This window comes from Carcharodon carcharias, chromosome 2, assembly GCF_017639515.1.
Source record: "Carcharodon carcharias isolate sCarCar2 chromosome 2, sCarCar2.pri, whole genome shotgun sequence".
Lineage (NCBI taxonomy): Eukaryota > Metazoa > Chordata > Chondrichthyes > Lamniformes > Lamnidae > Carcharodon > Carcharodon carcharias.
Genome location: NC_054468.1, coordinates 193,369,601 through 193,385,861, shown reverse-complemented (window position 1 = coordinate 193,385,861; position 16,261 = coordinate 193,369,601). Strand labels below are relative to the sequence as shown.

Below are 16,261 nucleotides of genomic sequence, written 5' to 3'. Positions count from 1 at the left end.
TTGAGACCCCACAATGGAGCCGGCAATGGCGGGAATGCTGTGTGCGGGCTGGCTACCTCAAAAAAAAACACAGTGGAAATCCTGGAACCAGGTCCTATCCATTGTTTTAAATCCTGCCCATCTCCGTTCCAACACACGGGGAGGCATGAAAATCTGGCTGTTGTCTCCTCCCCCATCGACAAAGTGGATGGTCACTAGATTTTCAGAAAAATAAAATAACTGGTGTTCTGCAAGATACAGTTCAAAATATGAAAATATATTAAGTGTTAGTTGCAAACACTCATTGTTTTATAATAGTGATCATAAATTTATCAATGATGAAACAAAAACAATACCTAAAAATGTGAATTTAATTCTTAGCTTGCTGCAAGAAAGCATAAGTAACCTTGTCTTAACACCATAATTATTGTAAAAAAAATTAAACCGTACTATTTTGAATGGAAGCTGGGATAATTCTTCTTTGTGATTCACTGACCAGAGTTGTGTGTTTTCAGGATTTTGTACTAATCAAGTGCTGAGTACTATCGCAACACCTGACTTATGGTGAGTGTAGGGGAAATCATTAAAATTAAGTTCAATCATGTGATTTCTGGATTTCTGGAAGTCTCATTGTGCTACTACAGGAATGAATGTGCTGTCCTAGAAATCCAGAAGTTCTGTTAATTGGCCTTACCCAACCCTTCAGCTACTCCAGGTTATAAATGCCTCCTATCTGAAACTTGGAGAAAGCTTGGATTCACAGATGATTACATTTTTTGGCTCTTCTGAATTCAGTGTTAAAAAGAAAGAATCTCACTATTGAGACCTTGTTTAAAATTTGAAGTGACACAGTCAGTGATTATCATTTACCCCTTATTTTTAGCACACATTTGTTGTTTTTAGAAATGACAGTTACATGGTTAAAACGATGAAGTGGAATTGTTTTTAGTTAAAATACTGTATCATTTTTGATAACATCTTTATAATTTCTGTAACTCATTTTACTTACATTTATATAATCTGTTAGCATGTCAGTATCTCAAAGCACTTCACACAATTAATTTTGAAGTGCTATGACTGTTATCTAGGCAAATTCTCTGGGTGAGGTTGTCAAAATTCAGTGACATCACCTGGGGATGTATTGAACAACTAGATAATTTAAGAAGAATAAAGACTAACTGAACATAATCCTATTTTCATTATATTAGCATGATAGTTTGCTTTTCTTTTTAAGTGGAGTATGTTTTGTCTCTTAAAATACATGTAACATCTACCTGCATTCTGATGTTTATTTTTCTGTTAGGGTAATCCTGATCCACCTGTGCAGGTCAGCAGAGTTGGTTCAGTCAGACGTGAGCTTCCAAGTTTGCAGCATCGTCACCACCCTCTTCGATCCAAGTGCCGCCCACCAAAAGGAATGTATCTTAGCCAAGAAGATGTTGGAGCCATGTCCTGCAGCCCAAATGCAGCAAGTACCATTCTTAGACAGCTTGATATGGAACTAATCTCATTGAAGCGCCAGGTATTTGGATACCTGTAGTGTAGTTTTAAAACTCCCAAGAAGTAAATTTTGTTTCTTGTCTACCATGTATAAAGTAACCTGAACTACAGAATAATTTTCATAACAAAAGCTATAATCTTATCACTGCTAAATAAAGATGGACTTTATACAATTAATCCAGCAAGTGTTAATTCATACTTGAACAAATGTTTAAATTAAAACTTAACTTTTATTTGCATTTTAAGTATCTTCGCTTTCTAATCCAATAATGTCAAGTGTCAGCTTGGCCAATTTGTAGCACTCTTGAAGATCATGTGTTCAAGCCCCACTCCAGGGACTTGAACACGTAATCTAGGCTGACTCTTCAGTGCAGTACTGAAGGGATATTGTATTGGCATAGGCACCAATGGTGAGACATTAAAGCAAGGCCACATAACTTGTTCAGGTGGATGTAAAAGATCCCATGGCTCTACTCCAAAGAGCGGAGTTCTCCTAATGTCTTGACCAAAATTTATCCTCAAACAGCATCACCAGCCAGATGAATCGGGCATTTACTTATGTCCATGCTTTTTGTGAGACCTTGCTGTATAGGAATTGGTTATCATGTTTGCTTGCCTATGTAGCAACAATAACTGCCTTCAAAAGTAGTTCATTGGCTATGAAGCACTTTTGGATTTTATGAAGTGAAGAAAATCTTGGAAGCTTTTTTCTTCCAACCAGAATACCTCTTAATGAGTGTAAATGAGAAAGAAATTGCATTTACATAGTGCCTTTCATATTCTCGGGACTCCTTTCTCAAGCAGTATGTTAGTAGACTTACAAAGGTGGATTATTTGCTAGATCTGGTTATGAGTAATGAAATAGAAGAGGTGGTATGAGCACATTACGACTAGTGATCACAATATGATATGGTTTAAGATCCAACTGGAAAGGGAAAATGATCAGTAAAAAAGCTAATATTCCAGATCGGATTGGAGAAAATTTTAGAAAAATTAGCATGCTAGCTCTGGTAAGGCGGTGGGAGAAATTGGCACGTAAGCTGTATAACAACAGTGGGATGTTTTTAAAAAGAGATCAAAGTTACAGAATAAATATATTCCATTAAAAAAAAAGCTGCTGGTAGTTTTAGGATGCTGTGCATAAATACTGAGGTGAGAAACCAATTAAAATTGAAGAAGATGGCCTGTGAGGACCATAAAAATAACAAGGAATGAACTAAAAAAGTAAGAGATTAAGAGTGGGATAAGGAAAGCCAAGAAGGAGTGTAGGGGAACAATTTCAGGGTGTGCAATGTTACAGTGAAATATTTTACAAATATATCCATTAAGAGAGTGAAGACTGACTCCTGAGGGATTGAGGATGCAGTGAAAATCACAAAAGAACTTGATTTAACTTTAATGGATTAAATTTTACAAAAGGAGATAGACTAGAGGAATTGGCAACTCTTTAGAGTACTCAGACCATTCAAATAGTGCATATATTGGCAACTTCTAGTATTGTATTATAGGAGTGATATCAAAACAACTTAAAAGCCATTTTTGGATCTAAGTTTTGGAGTGAAGTTTATGAAACTGATGTACACCCATTTTTGATGAGCTTTGTTTTTTTAAAATTAAACTTGAACAAAAGTTGGAGGTTCAATGTATCTTCAATCAAACAATTTCCTGTGATGTGATGTATGAGGAACAGGCTATTCAATCTCAGTTGTTGCAGTCCTTTACTGTAAGGAACCCTGCTTTTATTGACTGCTTGTAGTTTCTTATACATAATGAAAGGATGTAATAATTGCAAAAGGTGCATTCTTTAGCCTAAATTAGCAACTTCGATTTTTCTTGGGTTGATGTGATTAAACTAAAATGACCATCTGTACGTCATAGTTTGTTCCATTCTCTGCAAGATCTTGATGTATGCCTTACGTAATGGAGGAGATGAAGCTTAAAGCAGCGGTACAGCCTGTCAAATTGGCTCTGATGTTGAACTTGCGAAATTTAAGAAAATATTAAATCTTTACTTAAGAAATTCTGGTTAAAATGTTTATCCTTTTATTTCTTCAGTCCTGCTCTATCTGGCCCCACAAAAAAAGATGTCTTTCTGACTTGGCTCCTCTTTCTGTTAGTTGGCCTTTGGGCGCACCTCAGTAATTTCCCTGCGCAGGCAGTTGAAGCCCCAACAATGTCATCATAACCTGTTTACATTAAGAAGGATCTGGCAGCCATCTGTCAGGGTCCCTCTTGTGCGCTCAGAAGAACAGGTTAAGATCGCAATCAATGGGAAGGCAGCTTGATTAGTGTATATAAGTTGCATTGTTCATTTTACCTATCCGCCTGCCTGGTTTTTGCCAGGTGGGCAGGGTTAAAATTGGTCCTTTAGTTATTTATCATAGAAGTTTTACTGCAGAATGAGGTATATTGAGAGGTTGAGAGAATGAGGTTCATTATACTTGTGACATTACTAGCTCCACTTGGAGCTGCATATTGCTGTTCCATTTCCCTGCTCTTTTGTCATATCTATTAATATTTTCCTCTTCATCTTAAAGTTATCAAAAAGGGGGGAGAAAATTAAGCAGGGTTTCCTTCAAGTTGAAGTGGCTTCAAGATGGTATGCTTGATGATAGAAATTCAAAATAATGACAATCCTTTGTGGCACACTTAGTCATCTGATACCCTTAACCATGCAGATCCGATGTTCCCCCATTGTTGATGATTGATAGGCCAATCTGGCTCATAAGTGGAACCTGGAAGGTAGACATATCACTGTGAGCTGGGATTCTTCCCACTTGTCTCCAGGTAATCCTGCAAGCCACTGCCCTATGGACAAACAGCAGGTAACTTACCAGTGGTCTGTGCTGGTAAGTGAAATGGTTTTACACCAATTTGCACTTATATAGCATCTTTAAAACAAAAACATCCCAAGGTAATTAAGAAAGACATGAGGAAAATGGATGCTGAGATAAAAAGGAGAAATTAGAAACAGTGACCAAAAACTTCATCAAAGAAGTAGATCTTAAGAAGAAGGGATGAAGAAGAAGGGATGATGGAGAGGCAAGAGTTCCAGATTGAGAGTAAATCAGCTGAAAATACAGCCACCAGATTAAATGGAAATGGACATGTACAAGTACTTGGTGTTGAAGAAAAAGAGCTTGGGGGATGTGGGGATGGGCAATGACAGTGATGTTTTAGAACTGGAAGAGGTTGCAAATAGAACCTAGGCCATGTGGTACTTTAAAGACCACTACAAGAATTTTAACATCGCAGTATTAGGGGAATGGGAGCCAGGGTAGGCTGGTAAGGGAGGCCCCTTGTGGATGTGCAGGACTTGGTGCGGAATAGGATACAACAAGTAGCATTTTGGATGTGCAGAGGTTGGCGGGTCAGCACGGAGAAGATTGGAGTCATCTAATCTGAAAGCAGCAAATACACGTAGGAACATTTTAGTGACAGACTACGGTGGGACAGGGGCAAACAATGTTTGGAGGTTTTGTGATGAAGAGATTATAGATTCAGAAACTTATCTTTAGGTTGAACAGTATGCTAAAGTTCAGAATGAGTTGGTGACCAGCAGAAGACATGGAGTTGGTAGTAAGAGAATAGAGGTGGTGATGAGGGTGAAGGCGATGGCTTTAGTTCTGAACTGCAGCAGTATCTTTCAGCATCCCTGGGGTCCCTAAGGCTTGGCTTTGTCAACCCTCGTTCATGGTCTCAAAACTTGGGTGTGTATGTACTTTGCATTGGACAAACAGATTCTACCTGTGTGGGTTTTTCAGTAGATTAGTTCTGAGACTTAAAAGATTTCCATTACTCTCAAATATCTGGGTGTCTTCCCTCTTAAATGTATTAAGCTCCTTGCATTCAGCTATTTGGATGACATTCTCCATACTCTTATTATCAAAATAAAAATTCCTTCCAAACACCCCTTACCTGCTTTTGGTATTAATCCTAAATTTATGCTCCAATACTGATTCAGTGACTAGTACAAATAATAATTATTTACCCTCCCCAAACTTTGGGAAAACTTTGAACACTTCTGTTAGATTCCTTCCTACCTCCTCTGTTCTGGCGGTTATTGTCATGAGTCCTAAAATGACATTGGATAATACCAGATGAATACTTAATGCTTTTGTCCAAAATTCCTATTTGTAGTATTGATTTTGCTGATGCATTAATTCCATTATTTTAAATGCGTTACTCTTCCACTGAAATAACAAGACAAGTTAGAAGCACGTTAGGCATTCATGCATTTAAATGGTGCACTTTTCAGGACTGGAGTTTTTCAAGTGTCTCATCATAATTATAATCCTCTGATACCTGGTATCATCCTCATAAATCAACATTACACCTTTTCTATGGCTTCAATACCATTGCAAAATGAAATTCTCAAAACTGAACAGAATAATCCAGATTTTTGTTTCTTTTTGTACTCAATGATCTAGATATACAATACAGAACTTTTTATGACTCTTCCCCCCACCCTCCCCAGCAACTTTGCATATCTGTACCACTTTAGTTTCTGTTCGTCAGCTCCATTCTTTGCAACAGTTTTAGTTTTTATAGGAAGTGCTAATGACCAAAATTCCTTTTCAAAGTTAACCCAACAGTTTGTGAGGATGAGATTATGTCATGAGGATCCATACTGTACTGCCATTTGAACTCCTCTCCAGCGGATACTTGTATCTTTCATAGCTCTTGACCATGCTGTGCCCTATTGTGAGGTGAGAAGAGCGGAAAGGTAAATTGACAGGGAGCCTCTGGTCTTCCAATCCTCAGATATGGACCTGACTGGTTTTCTACCTTGCCAAAGGATTTCTAATGTCCGCACACCACTAAACTAAGATTCCCACGTTTGTGGCAATTTGAGTTCACTGCACACCTAAGGTTAGTATTGTATGTATAGTCAAAGTTTTCAATTAGCGCGTTTGCTGCCTCAATTTTACTCTCCCTGAAAATGAATGGGGCGAAATTGCAGCTGGTGAGCACACAAGTGGAAAGTATCAGCCATCTAATAAGTTATTAGTCATGTGTTTATTCTTCTTGCAGACAGTAGAGGGATGCGGGTGGCACCAAAGCAATGTCAATTTAATAAGAGGATCAAGGATTGAGAATTTTTGGAATTCTGTTGATATATAAAAAAAAAAATTCTCTTTCAACAGAACTTTGCAAATTGAAAGAGCCGTTGTAAAGACATTTTTTGGATTTTAAATATGTTAATGTAATAAGTCACTGGGCTCATTAAAGCTTAATTTGACTAGATATCCAGGTTTATGAGATTCCTAATTTTGTTGACTCCAAGAGCTGAATTTTGCGTTTTGGGTCAATATTATAATGTCGGATCAAATGTGGGTCCTGACACCGTGTTGGGAACCGGCACCAACATGGTTTTGCCTTGATGGGTCCATTAGTGACCAGAGGGCTTGCTCGCCATCCAATTAAGGATGGTGGGCGGGCTCTTGAAACTGAAGGGCCAATAGGAACTCCTCCAGCACTGAAGGAACTGCAGCCTGCTGTTACAGGTGACGGGGAGAGAGAGGACACCTTTATCTTGAGGTACCCACTTATCCTCTTAAAATGTGAATTAAAAATGGTCACAGCTGCCTAGCCACCATGGTGGAGGGGAAACCCCTCCAAAGGGTGGCCTGCCGCCGCAGCTATAACTGAATAGGCAGGTTGGGGATGAGGGCGGAATGGGGAAGGTGATGGGGCTTAGAGTCTGCCTACAGTGCTGGTTCCGCAGTCTGCTGCCAGGTGACTGACTCCAGCAAGCTTCCGATGCTGCAGCCAACTGGAAAGTTTCAGTTGACCTCTAATTCATAGTTTGATTGACCTTTTAATGACTTCAATTGGCAACCCATAGCTTGTGGGCAGCTAGCCATTACATCCCTGACCCATCCCTCCCCAAAATGGCTTAGGGGCGGAGTGATGCAGGTGAACTGATATGCAAGTCAGTAGCATGAAATTCTGGGGTGAAAACCCTGCTCCACATGGTGATTTGATGGGCAATTTTGTGCTGAAGTTGGTGTCTTAGTTTTAATTCATGTTGCCCCCCCTCCCCCACCCAACCAATAGAAATAAATTTGCTTGCGATTGCAAACAGACATATCGTTCTGAGCGTAAGTGAAACCTCAGCTTGTCACTCCACTCCCATGCCACTTATTAGTATGGATTTTCTGAGAAGTAAAAGCTTCTGCTTTGCCCCTTCCCACAATTGTTTTTGATCCTATGTATCAACTTTGCAAAATTAAAATCTGGTTGTAACTACATTTTATAAATTGCTTAAATTAATTTTACTAACCTATAGAGAAAAAATATGCTGCCTAAAGGAGCAATGTTAATTTCAAAATTGATTATAAAAAGATAGGTAAAAGTCTAATTTTGAAATGGTTTCCCAGGTACAAAATGCCAAGCAAGTTAACAGTGCACTGAAGCTGAAATTAGAAGGAGGCATAGAAGAATTCAGACCATCTGAGGTAAATAATATGGTGCTTATAATTTCACAACCAATGTAATTCTCTGTCTTGTTATGTGTGCAGTTTTAGGTCTGTAGTTTTATACGTTATATGATAATATTCCTCTGTTCATTGACTACCTGTAAATCTAGACGGATCTGGAGATCTGTGGCAAAAGTGGAGTTCTATATCAAGAAATTACTCTTTCACTTGGCATAAATAAGTACATGAATGAATCCACATTGGGAATGCCACCGTATTCAATGTGCACTGATCTTTTTTGGCAAGATTGAAAAAAACACTGTGTGCTGATGCAATGCACATCTGTGCTCAGATATGATGTATGTCTGCATTTGCAGCTATACAAATTTATAAAACAATTCTCCCTTTATCGTTTTTGGGAATTAAGTGTGTGCAGTTTAGACCTGGGGAAACCAGAACAAATGTTTCAAAAATTAGACACGAAATAAACACACTCTCTGTCCTTTGTAAATGGGATTAATAAACAGCCCAATAGACATTTGAAACTCATAATAGATGAATCTATAAACTATCAATTGAGTATGAGTTCTTTCATCTTCTATTTACACACAGCTGCTAATAATTGGACAAGCTAAAATTTTTATCTTGGAGTATAATAGGCATGAATTAGAAAATTTTATTTTGGTATATATGTAGGTCCCAATGTGCCTGACACTATAGAGGGGGAATATTTTTTTTAACTTTGGAAAAAGTACTTGGCAATTTTACAAAGGTTTAGAATAACTTTTTTATAGGGAGCGTGTAGCATAAACGGTTTGACAGAAAGCAATATAACAAGTTGAAAGAGCAAAAGTATTTGAGCTTCAGTCTTTGTTGTGAGGTGTTGATAGTAGTGCACCTGTTTCTTGATTTAAGATGGGAGTGCACTGAAAACGCTTGACTGAACAAGTCAGTGAAAAGATTAGCAATGATGTGATTTCATCTTCTCATCAATAACTAAGGCCAGAAATACTCAAATACTGTTAAGTAGCATTATGCAACGTAAGTTTTTTTTTTATAGGGTACGTTCAGACTTTAGCTTAAGTTGAAGCTGTTTATTTGTTTCAGTAAAATACTCATCCACAGAACCTATAAATTGACAGATGACCAGAGGAGCTTTAAAAGGGTATAAGAAACTTTAAGGATTTACACTTTTAGGGCTGAGTTTTATGTGCTGGTGTTGGTCAAATCTAAATGATTGAGAAATGATGCAAATCTTGCTAGGATGCTAATAGCACTCAATTTTCTAGGGTCAGGCCATTTGAAAAAATATTCATAAGATCATGATAATTAAAGGTGAAGCAGCCATTAATTCCCTTTCAGAGCAACTACCCATAATGACTCTAAAGTCCCCTCATTGGAGCATCCAGTTAGTTTTCCTCATCCCAAAGTGTTTGCTTTGATTACCGTATCTAGAAGTCCACTCTGGGATATTGATCTCTCTTTGTGTGAAGAAGTACTTCCTTGTATTCTAAATCTGTATTACACGAGTAACTTGCGCAATTATTTATTTTATTCTCATTTGTTTACATTTGTCTCTGTTAAACTTCATCTATTTTGCCCACTTGCATATTATCGAGTTCATTCTATAATTTCTGAGCTGCTTCATAAAATTCACTGAGCTTTCTAACTTGGCATCGTGGACAAATTTAACCAATTTGCATTGGGTTTCTGAGTCCAAATAATTGATGTAAATTAGAAATGTATTAGTCCCAGCATTGAGTATTGTGTGCAGTTCTGGTCACCACATTATAGGAAGGACGTAATAGCTCTGGAGAGAGTGCAGATGAGGTTTACAAGAATGTTGCCATGGTTAGAAAAGTGTAGCAACGAGGAGTGATTGGATAGGTTGGACCTATTTTCCTTAGAACAAAGAAGGCTGAGAAGTGACTTGAATGAGGTGTACAAAATTATGAGGGGAATAGAGTGGACAGAATAAAATTGTTTCACTTGGTGGAGAATTCTAGAACCAAGGGACATAGATTCAAGATAAGTAGCAGAAGGTGTAGGGGGGGACATGAGGAAGAACTTTTTTACGCAGAGGGTCTGGAATTCGCTGCCCAAGTTTGTGGCAGAAACTCTAAACTCTTTTAAAAAGTACCTGGATCTGCACCTTAAGTGCTGTAAGCTGCAGGGCTATGGGCCGGGTGCAGGAAGGTGAGATTAGAAAGGGCATCTGGGTGTCCTCGGGCTGGCATGGACAAGATGGGTTGAATGGCCGCCTTCTGTGCTGTAGCTTTTCTATGATTCCTGGGGTACCACAGTCACCCCACACCACTCTCATATAACTCCTGTAACAAGTACTTAATAGTTTCTACTCTGAAGCTAATTTCTTAGCTATGCAAAATATTTACCCTGAGTTAGCTTGATTTTGATGGTCATCTTAATCTTGTCAAATGCTGTCTAGGTACATTCATTTTAGGGTTTCCAACAGCCTGCCAGGAATGCTACTTCCTCAAAGATGTCAAGGACATTGGTCAGGCAGCATCATCCCCTTTCTGACTCCATATTGACTGCTGTTAATGAAATTATTATACAGATAATACTTAAGTTTCCGGGCATATTCTATTGCATTATTTCACAGGATTGAAGTAAGACTAATCTGTTGCCCTTATTGAATATGGGAACCATGTTGACCTGTTCCTAATCTAGTATCTCCCCATTGTCCAGTTACTCCTTTCATAATGATTGCCCATACCTTAGTAATCTCTTCCCTACAACATCAACTTGAATTTAGAAATTTCATTTAACATAACTCTTCATGGGAATGGTTAGCAAACACAGAATTTGACACCACACCAGAGAGGGGATATCAGGAGATGGGACCAAAAGCTTGGTCAAAGAGACAGGTTTTAAGGAGCAGCGTAAGGGAGGAGGGGAGGGGTCGAGAAGCGGAGGGTTAAGAGGGAATTCCAGAGCTTGTATGCTGGACAACTGAAGACACGGCCAGTGGTGGAGCAAAAAATATTTTGGGTTGTGCTGGAGACCAGAAATGGAGGAGTGCTGAGACATAGGGCAGAATTTAATGGTCCCTTGGGGATTGGGGTGGGGGGTGGGGGCATAAAATTCCCAGTGTGGCCTTCCCATCAACCATCTACCCACCTATCTGCAATTTTATGTGGGGTAGGTGAGGCCTAGGGTGGTCCATTACCCTTGTCCCAATGGAGGCTTTTGGTCACTTCCTGCCCCAGCCTCAATTTTGAGGCTGGTGGGAGGAGTTCCCGGGAAGGGGGCCACTGGCAAGTCACCCAGCTCGGGCTTGAAGTGAGAGGGGCAATGCCTCCCTAATGGGCTCCCTCTCTACAACAGTTTAACAGTTTCTCGCTCTTCTTCCCCCTCCCAAACCACCACCACCACCACCACACAGTTGCTCACTTACCCCAGCCTTTTTATCAAGATTTCCCAGCCACCACCTCGGGTCTCACCTCTCCTCCCCACCATGAGACCCCTGCACTTACCTGGACTCTGGGACTTAGAATCTGGGGACTGCCACAGTCCCATTCCTGATCAATGTTGGCGGAAATCCATTTTCCAGCCATCTAACTCTGAAGAGTTTAGAAATAGGGAAGGATAAGGCCAAGGAAAGATTTGAAAACCAGGGTGAGAATTTTAAAATTGCGGAATTGGTCAGCATACACAAGGGATGATGAGTAAACATGACTTGGCATGAGTTGGGATACAAGCAGCAAAGTTTTGGATGAGCTTAAATTTACAGAGGGTGCAGGGGTGGACAGCCTGCAGAGTTTTGGAATAATCGGGTAGTGTCCTTCAGTCCTCTAGGGAAAATACTGTCTATCCCTCAGGGTTTATTGCTTTGCCCTTTTAGCCTGTAAAAGACTTAATAGCTCCAAATACAGATTGATGACTTGAGGGAGGTGCTATAGCAGTAGGACCAGAAAATTGTATGCAGACAAAATTTAAAGAGATGTGGACAATTAAAAAGTGTCAGAATTAGTGGACAGAATCATTGCATCCTTAGGCTCAAAAAGCATTCCACGCTGTTAGAAGCTTTTGCTAAAATTAAGGGGGAAGAGTGCTAAGAACTGATCATCAAAAATGAAGGGACAAGAAACCCTCTGTGCAGGTGTCAGTTGACAGGCAAATAATGGAGCAGACCAACATCTGAACTCTTGTTTTATGGCTGCAAGACTAGAGATGGTGCTGCAAGAGGCGATTGTGAAGTGGATGGCCCTATTTTTCCATTTATCCCTATAGATCAGCAATGCAGCAAACCTGGAAAAAGGTAGGGGCAAAAATCTTGCATGTCCATTTCATGGTCTTTGCAGCAAGTGACACTGCTGTACATCTCTGTCCCTGAGCCTATGAAGACATTCTCAATGGATGTGCCAATGCTTATTGATATGGAAGGTGGCATTTTGGGTTTGAACAAGCAGGTTATTTTGGCATAAGTTGCTTTTGGATGCTTGCTCACAAGCAGTGCCACTGAGGTGTTAATGATGTTTGCCACATATCATTTGAATATTTTAATGAAGCACCACGTGTTTCAGGCAGGAGTTTCCTGTACCACATAATGCCTATTGAAAAAGTAACTCAACTACAAATAAGTGGAGCTCAAGTACCCATTTCTGATCCTTTACACCCTGTGCATAAATGCAGCTTTTTTTGAATTGTGCATGTAGCAAAAAACTAACACAAAAATCAGCTCCATTATATTTGAACAGTTAATTATATTATTTTATTTGACACTCAAACCAAATGCTTGTCACTGGTGTGTGAACATGCATTCCAATTTTATGATTGCTATTTTTCTAAAACTAAAGTTATACTTATGGGGAGTAACACTAATTTATATAGAGGATTTAAAATTGGCTGTGAAGGTATAGTTGGGTACGCTAGAGTATGTGTGTTAATTTGTTTTATCTTAATTGCTATCACTTAAGCAGTGCTAGAATTTATTGTGGCATGATTATATCAGTTAATATAAATTGTATGAGGATATTAAGAGACTTCTACTTTTCACACCAAGTCAGCTTTTGATCAAATGTCTTGTCTCTTCCTTTAACACTTGATGAATATACTCCCTCTTGTGGTACTCAGGAAGCCTTCATCTTGAAACTCTGTTTTATACTGAGATAACTGATTTTCGTAAATGCTCACCAATTGGCCTTAGTTGTCCTGGGCTTGGCAAGAGAAAAAGATCAGGCAAAGTTCCTGGTTCTGTTTTCAAAATTGTGATCTTGGCTTGAAAGACTGTGGCCTGGATATTCTTCTCGGGCTCTTGAAATGCAAATCAGGCCATTTTGCTGTTCCCGAAACATACCTGATTCATGACTGACTTTGCCCAGGATTTTTGTTTCATTAAGCAAGGGGCGGGTTCCATGTGCAGTTTTTGCAACGCAGTACAGGAGGAGTGTGGATGCCGAGTCAGACTGGTTAGAAGGTCAGCCTCAGTTCTCGGGGACAGCAGCCCAGCTCCAAGCATTGTTCTTATGACACCTAAACCTCACACCCATCCACAACCCCATGCCCCCTCCATTCTCTCTTGTACTCCTCATGCCTCCTCATGCACATTCGATGCCCCTTCATACACCGCATGCCACCCATAGCCACTCACCCAGTACCCACCATGGGTGCTCAGGTGCCATGCAGTAGCAATGGGTGCAGGTAAAATAAAATTTAAACCTATAAGAATCTAATAAAACTTTCATTCAAACATCTGGCATTGATACAGCAAAAAAAAAACTTAATCCTTCAAATGGCTGTTAAGTTGTGCAAACAAACAACCAGGTATTCAGGAACCACAACAAAGGAAGATTGTTATTAAAACCTCATAAAACGACCAATCACTCCCCCGAGCAGCTGTGCAAATGGAGCTGAGCACTCGGAATTCAGCCAAGCATTCATAATGGTCTCACACTCTCCATGGAAGCGTGATTTTTTTTTTGGGACAGGAGCTTCTGAAATCCACACCACACGAAAATAGCATTGGGAAGATAAATGAAATTTCCTAGGATCCTCACAATGGTAACCATTTTTGGTAACCAGTTGTGTGTGTATCTTGCACCCAAGGCTTTCCCAACCCATAAAAAGGCCAGGTGAAAAGAGCACGGGGTCAGGAAGGCAGAGCAAATTTGTTTTTGCAACCAAAAAATAAACAATTTCAGCTTTCTCCACCCAATTCCTGCCTCCATTGGGAGACTAAAATCTGCGGGGATGTGGTGTCTGTTTTTGTGTGTTTTGACATAATCTACAAACAGGATTGGACTCACCTCTCCCTCCAGCAATAAAATAGTTTGTTGCTCACAGAATGGAGGCATGGGTAAAATACCAGAAGTTGCTGATAATCTTGGGAAGGAAAGGGGACTGGAGAACATGCTTTTCACCAAAATTGCTGTTCTTAGGCCTCCATTTCTACATTATTAATTGAACTAAATTAAATGGTCTCAAAATAAATTGCAGATTAACCATATGCTTTTAACTGTAACAACTTGTTCAGTGTGACTAAGCAGCATTTATTAAGTAACTGACAAGTGTATACAACATTAGGGCAATCTATTGACCATATGTGATCTTGAAATAGGATATTTTTATTCAACTTTTTGTAAACTGATTAATATAATTCCAGTGTATGGTTTTTAACTGTTCTTAATGGCTACAAATGCAAGATTAGGGACCAAAAGGGCATCTACACATGGAGGCAGATGGCATGGCTAAGGAACTAAATAAGTACTTTGCACCTGTCTTTACCAAGGAAGAAGATGCTGCCCAAGTTATATTAAAAGAGGAGGTAATTGAGGTACTGTGTGAAAAATTGATAAAGAGGTGATAATAGAAAGGCTGGTTGTACTTAAAAGTTCATAAGTCACGAGGAAGTAAAGGAGGAAATTGCAGAGGCGCACTGGTCATAATTTTCCAAATATTGCTACAGAGATGGTGCTTGCGGGCTAAAGAATTGCCAATGCCACACCTTTATTCAAAAAAGGATGTAAGGATAAACTACCCAGTACAGGCCAGTTGTGTTAACCTTGATGCTGGAAAACTTTCAGAGATCATTATCCAGGACAAAATTAACAATCACTTGGACAAGTGTGGATTAATTAGGGAAAGCCTGCAGGGATTTGTTAAAGGCAAATTGTATTTAACTAACTTAATTAAGTTTTCTGATGAAATGACAGAGTTGGTTGATCTGATGCATATGGATCTCTGAAAGGCATTTAGTAAAGTGTCACATAATAGACTTGTCAGCAAAGTTGAAGCCTATGGAATGAAAGGGAAAGTGGCACTATGGATGCAAAATTGGCTGAATATCAGAAAACTGAAAGTAGTGGTGAATGGTTGCTTTTCAGATGAAAGAATAAACACATTGGAGTTCCCCAAGAATTGATTCTAGGACCACTGCTTTTCATGAAATATATTAATGACTTAGACTTGGGTGTACACAGCACAATTTCAAAATTTGCAGATGACACAATAGTTGTGTATTGTGAGCTGTACGAATAATAGTGATAGAGTTCAAGAAGATATAGGCTAGTGGAATGAATAGATGTGGCAGATTATATTTAATGCATAGAAATGTAAAGTGGTACATCTTTGGTAGGAAGAATGAAGAGAGGCAATACAAAAATAAAGAGCACAATCCTAAACGGGGTGCAGAAGCAGAGACCTGGGGGTATATGTGCATAAATTATTCGGTGGCAGGGCTGGTTGAGAATGTAGTTAAAATGCGTGCTGGATCCTGGGCTTTATAAATAGAGGCATAGAGTACAAAAGCAAGGAGGTTATGATGAACATTTATAGAACTCTGGATCAGCCTCAGCTGAACAAATACATCTAATTTTGAGAACCACACGGTAGGAATGATGTGAAAACTTTAGAGAGGGTGCTGGAAAGATTTACAAGAATAAATCCAGGAATGAGGAACTTCATTTATGTGGACACTTGGAAAAACTATAGTTGTTCTGCTTGGAGAGGAGAAGGTTGGGAGGAGATTTGATAGAAGTATTCAAAATCATGAAATCTAGGCAGAGTATATAGAGAGAAACAGTTTTCATTGGCAGAAGGGTCAAGAACCAGAGGACACTGATTTAAGGTAAAAGACAGAAGAACCAACGGTGACATGAGGAAAAATATTTTTACACAATGCATAGTTAGCATCTAGAATGCACTCCATAATAGAGTAGTGGGGCAAGATACAAGTAAGACTTTCAAAATGGAATTGGATAAACATCTAAAGAGGAAAGTTTGCAGGACTTAAGGGGAAAGGTCAGAGGAGTGGGACTAACTGAGTTCTTGCAGAGAGCCAGCACACAGACAATGAGCTAAATGGCCTCTTTCTGTGCTGCAAGCATTCTATGATTCTA

The 16,261-nt window shown here is 39.3% G+C and overlaps 1 protein-coding gene across 6 annotated transcripts in view; it reads left to right on the top strand.

Annotated features, from left to right (window-relative positions):
* Positions 1-16,261, top strand: part of rcor3 (REST corepressor 3) — an 84,016-nt gene that overhangs the window by 51,714 nt on the left and 16,041 nt on the right. For all 6 annotated transcript variants that reach the window (XM_041216946.1, XM_041216963.1, XM_041216973.1 and 3 more), the window contains 2 exons: positions 1,283-1,501; positions 7,863-7,940. In XM_041216946.1, coding sequence (XP_041072880.1) covers positions 1,283-1,501; positions 7,863-7,940 — 297 coding nt within the window. The remainder of the gene's footprint in view (positions 1-1,282; positions 1,502-7,862; positions 7,941-16,261) is intronic.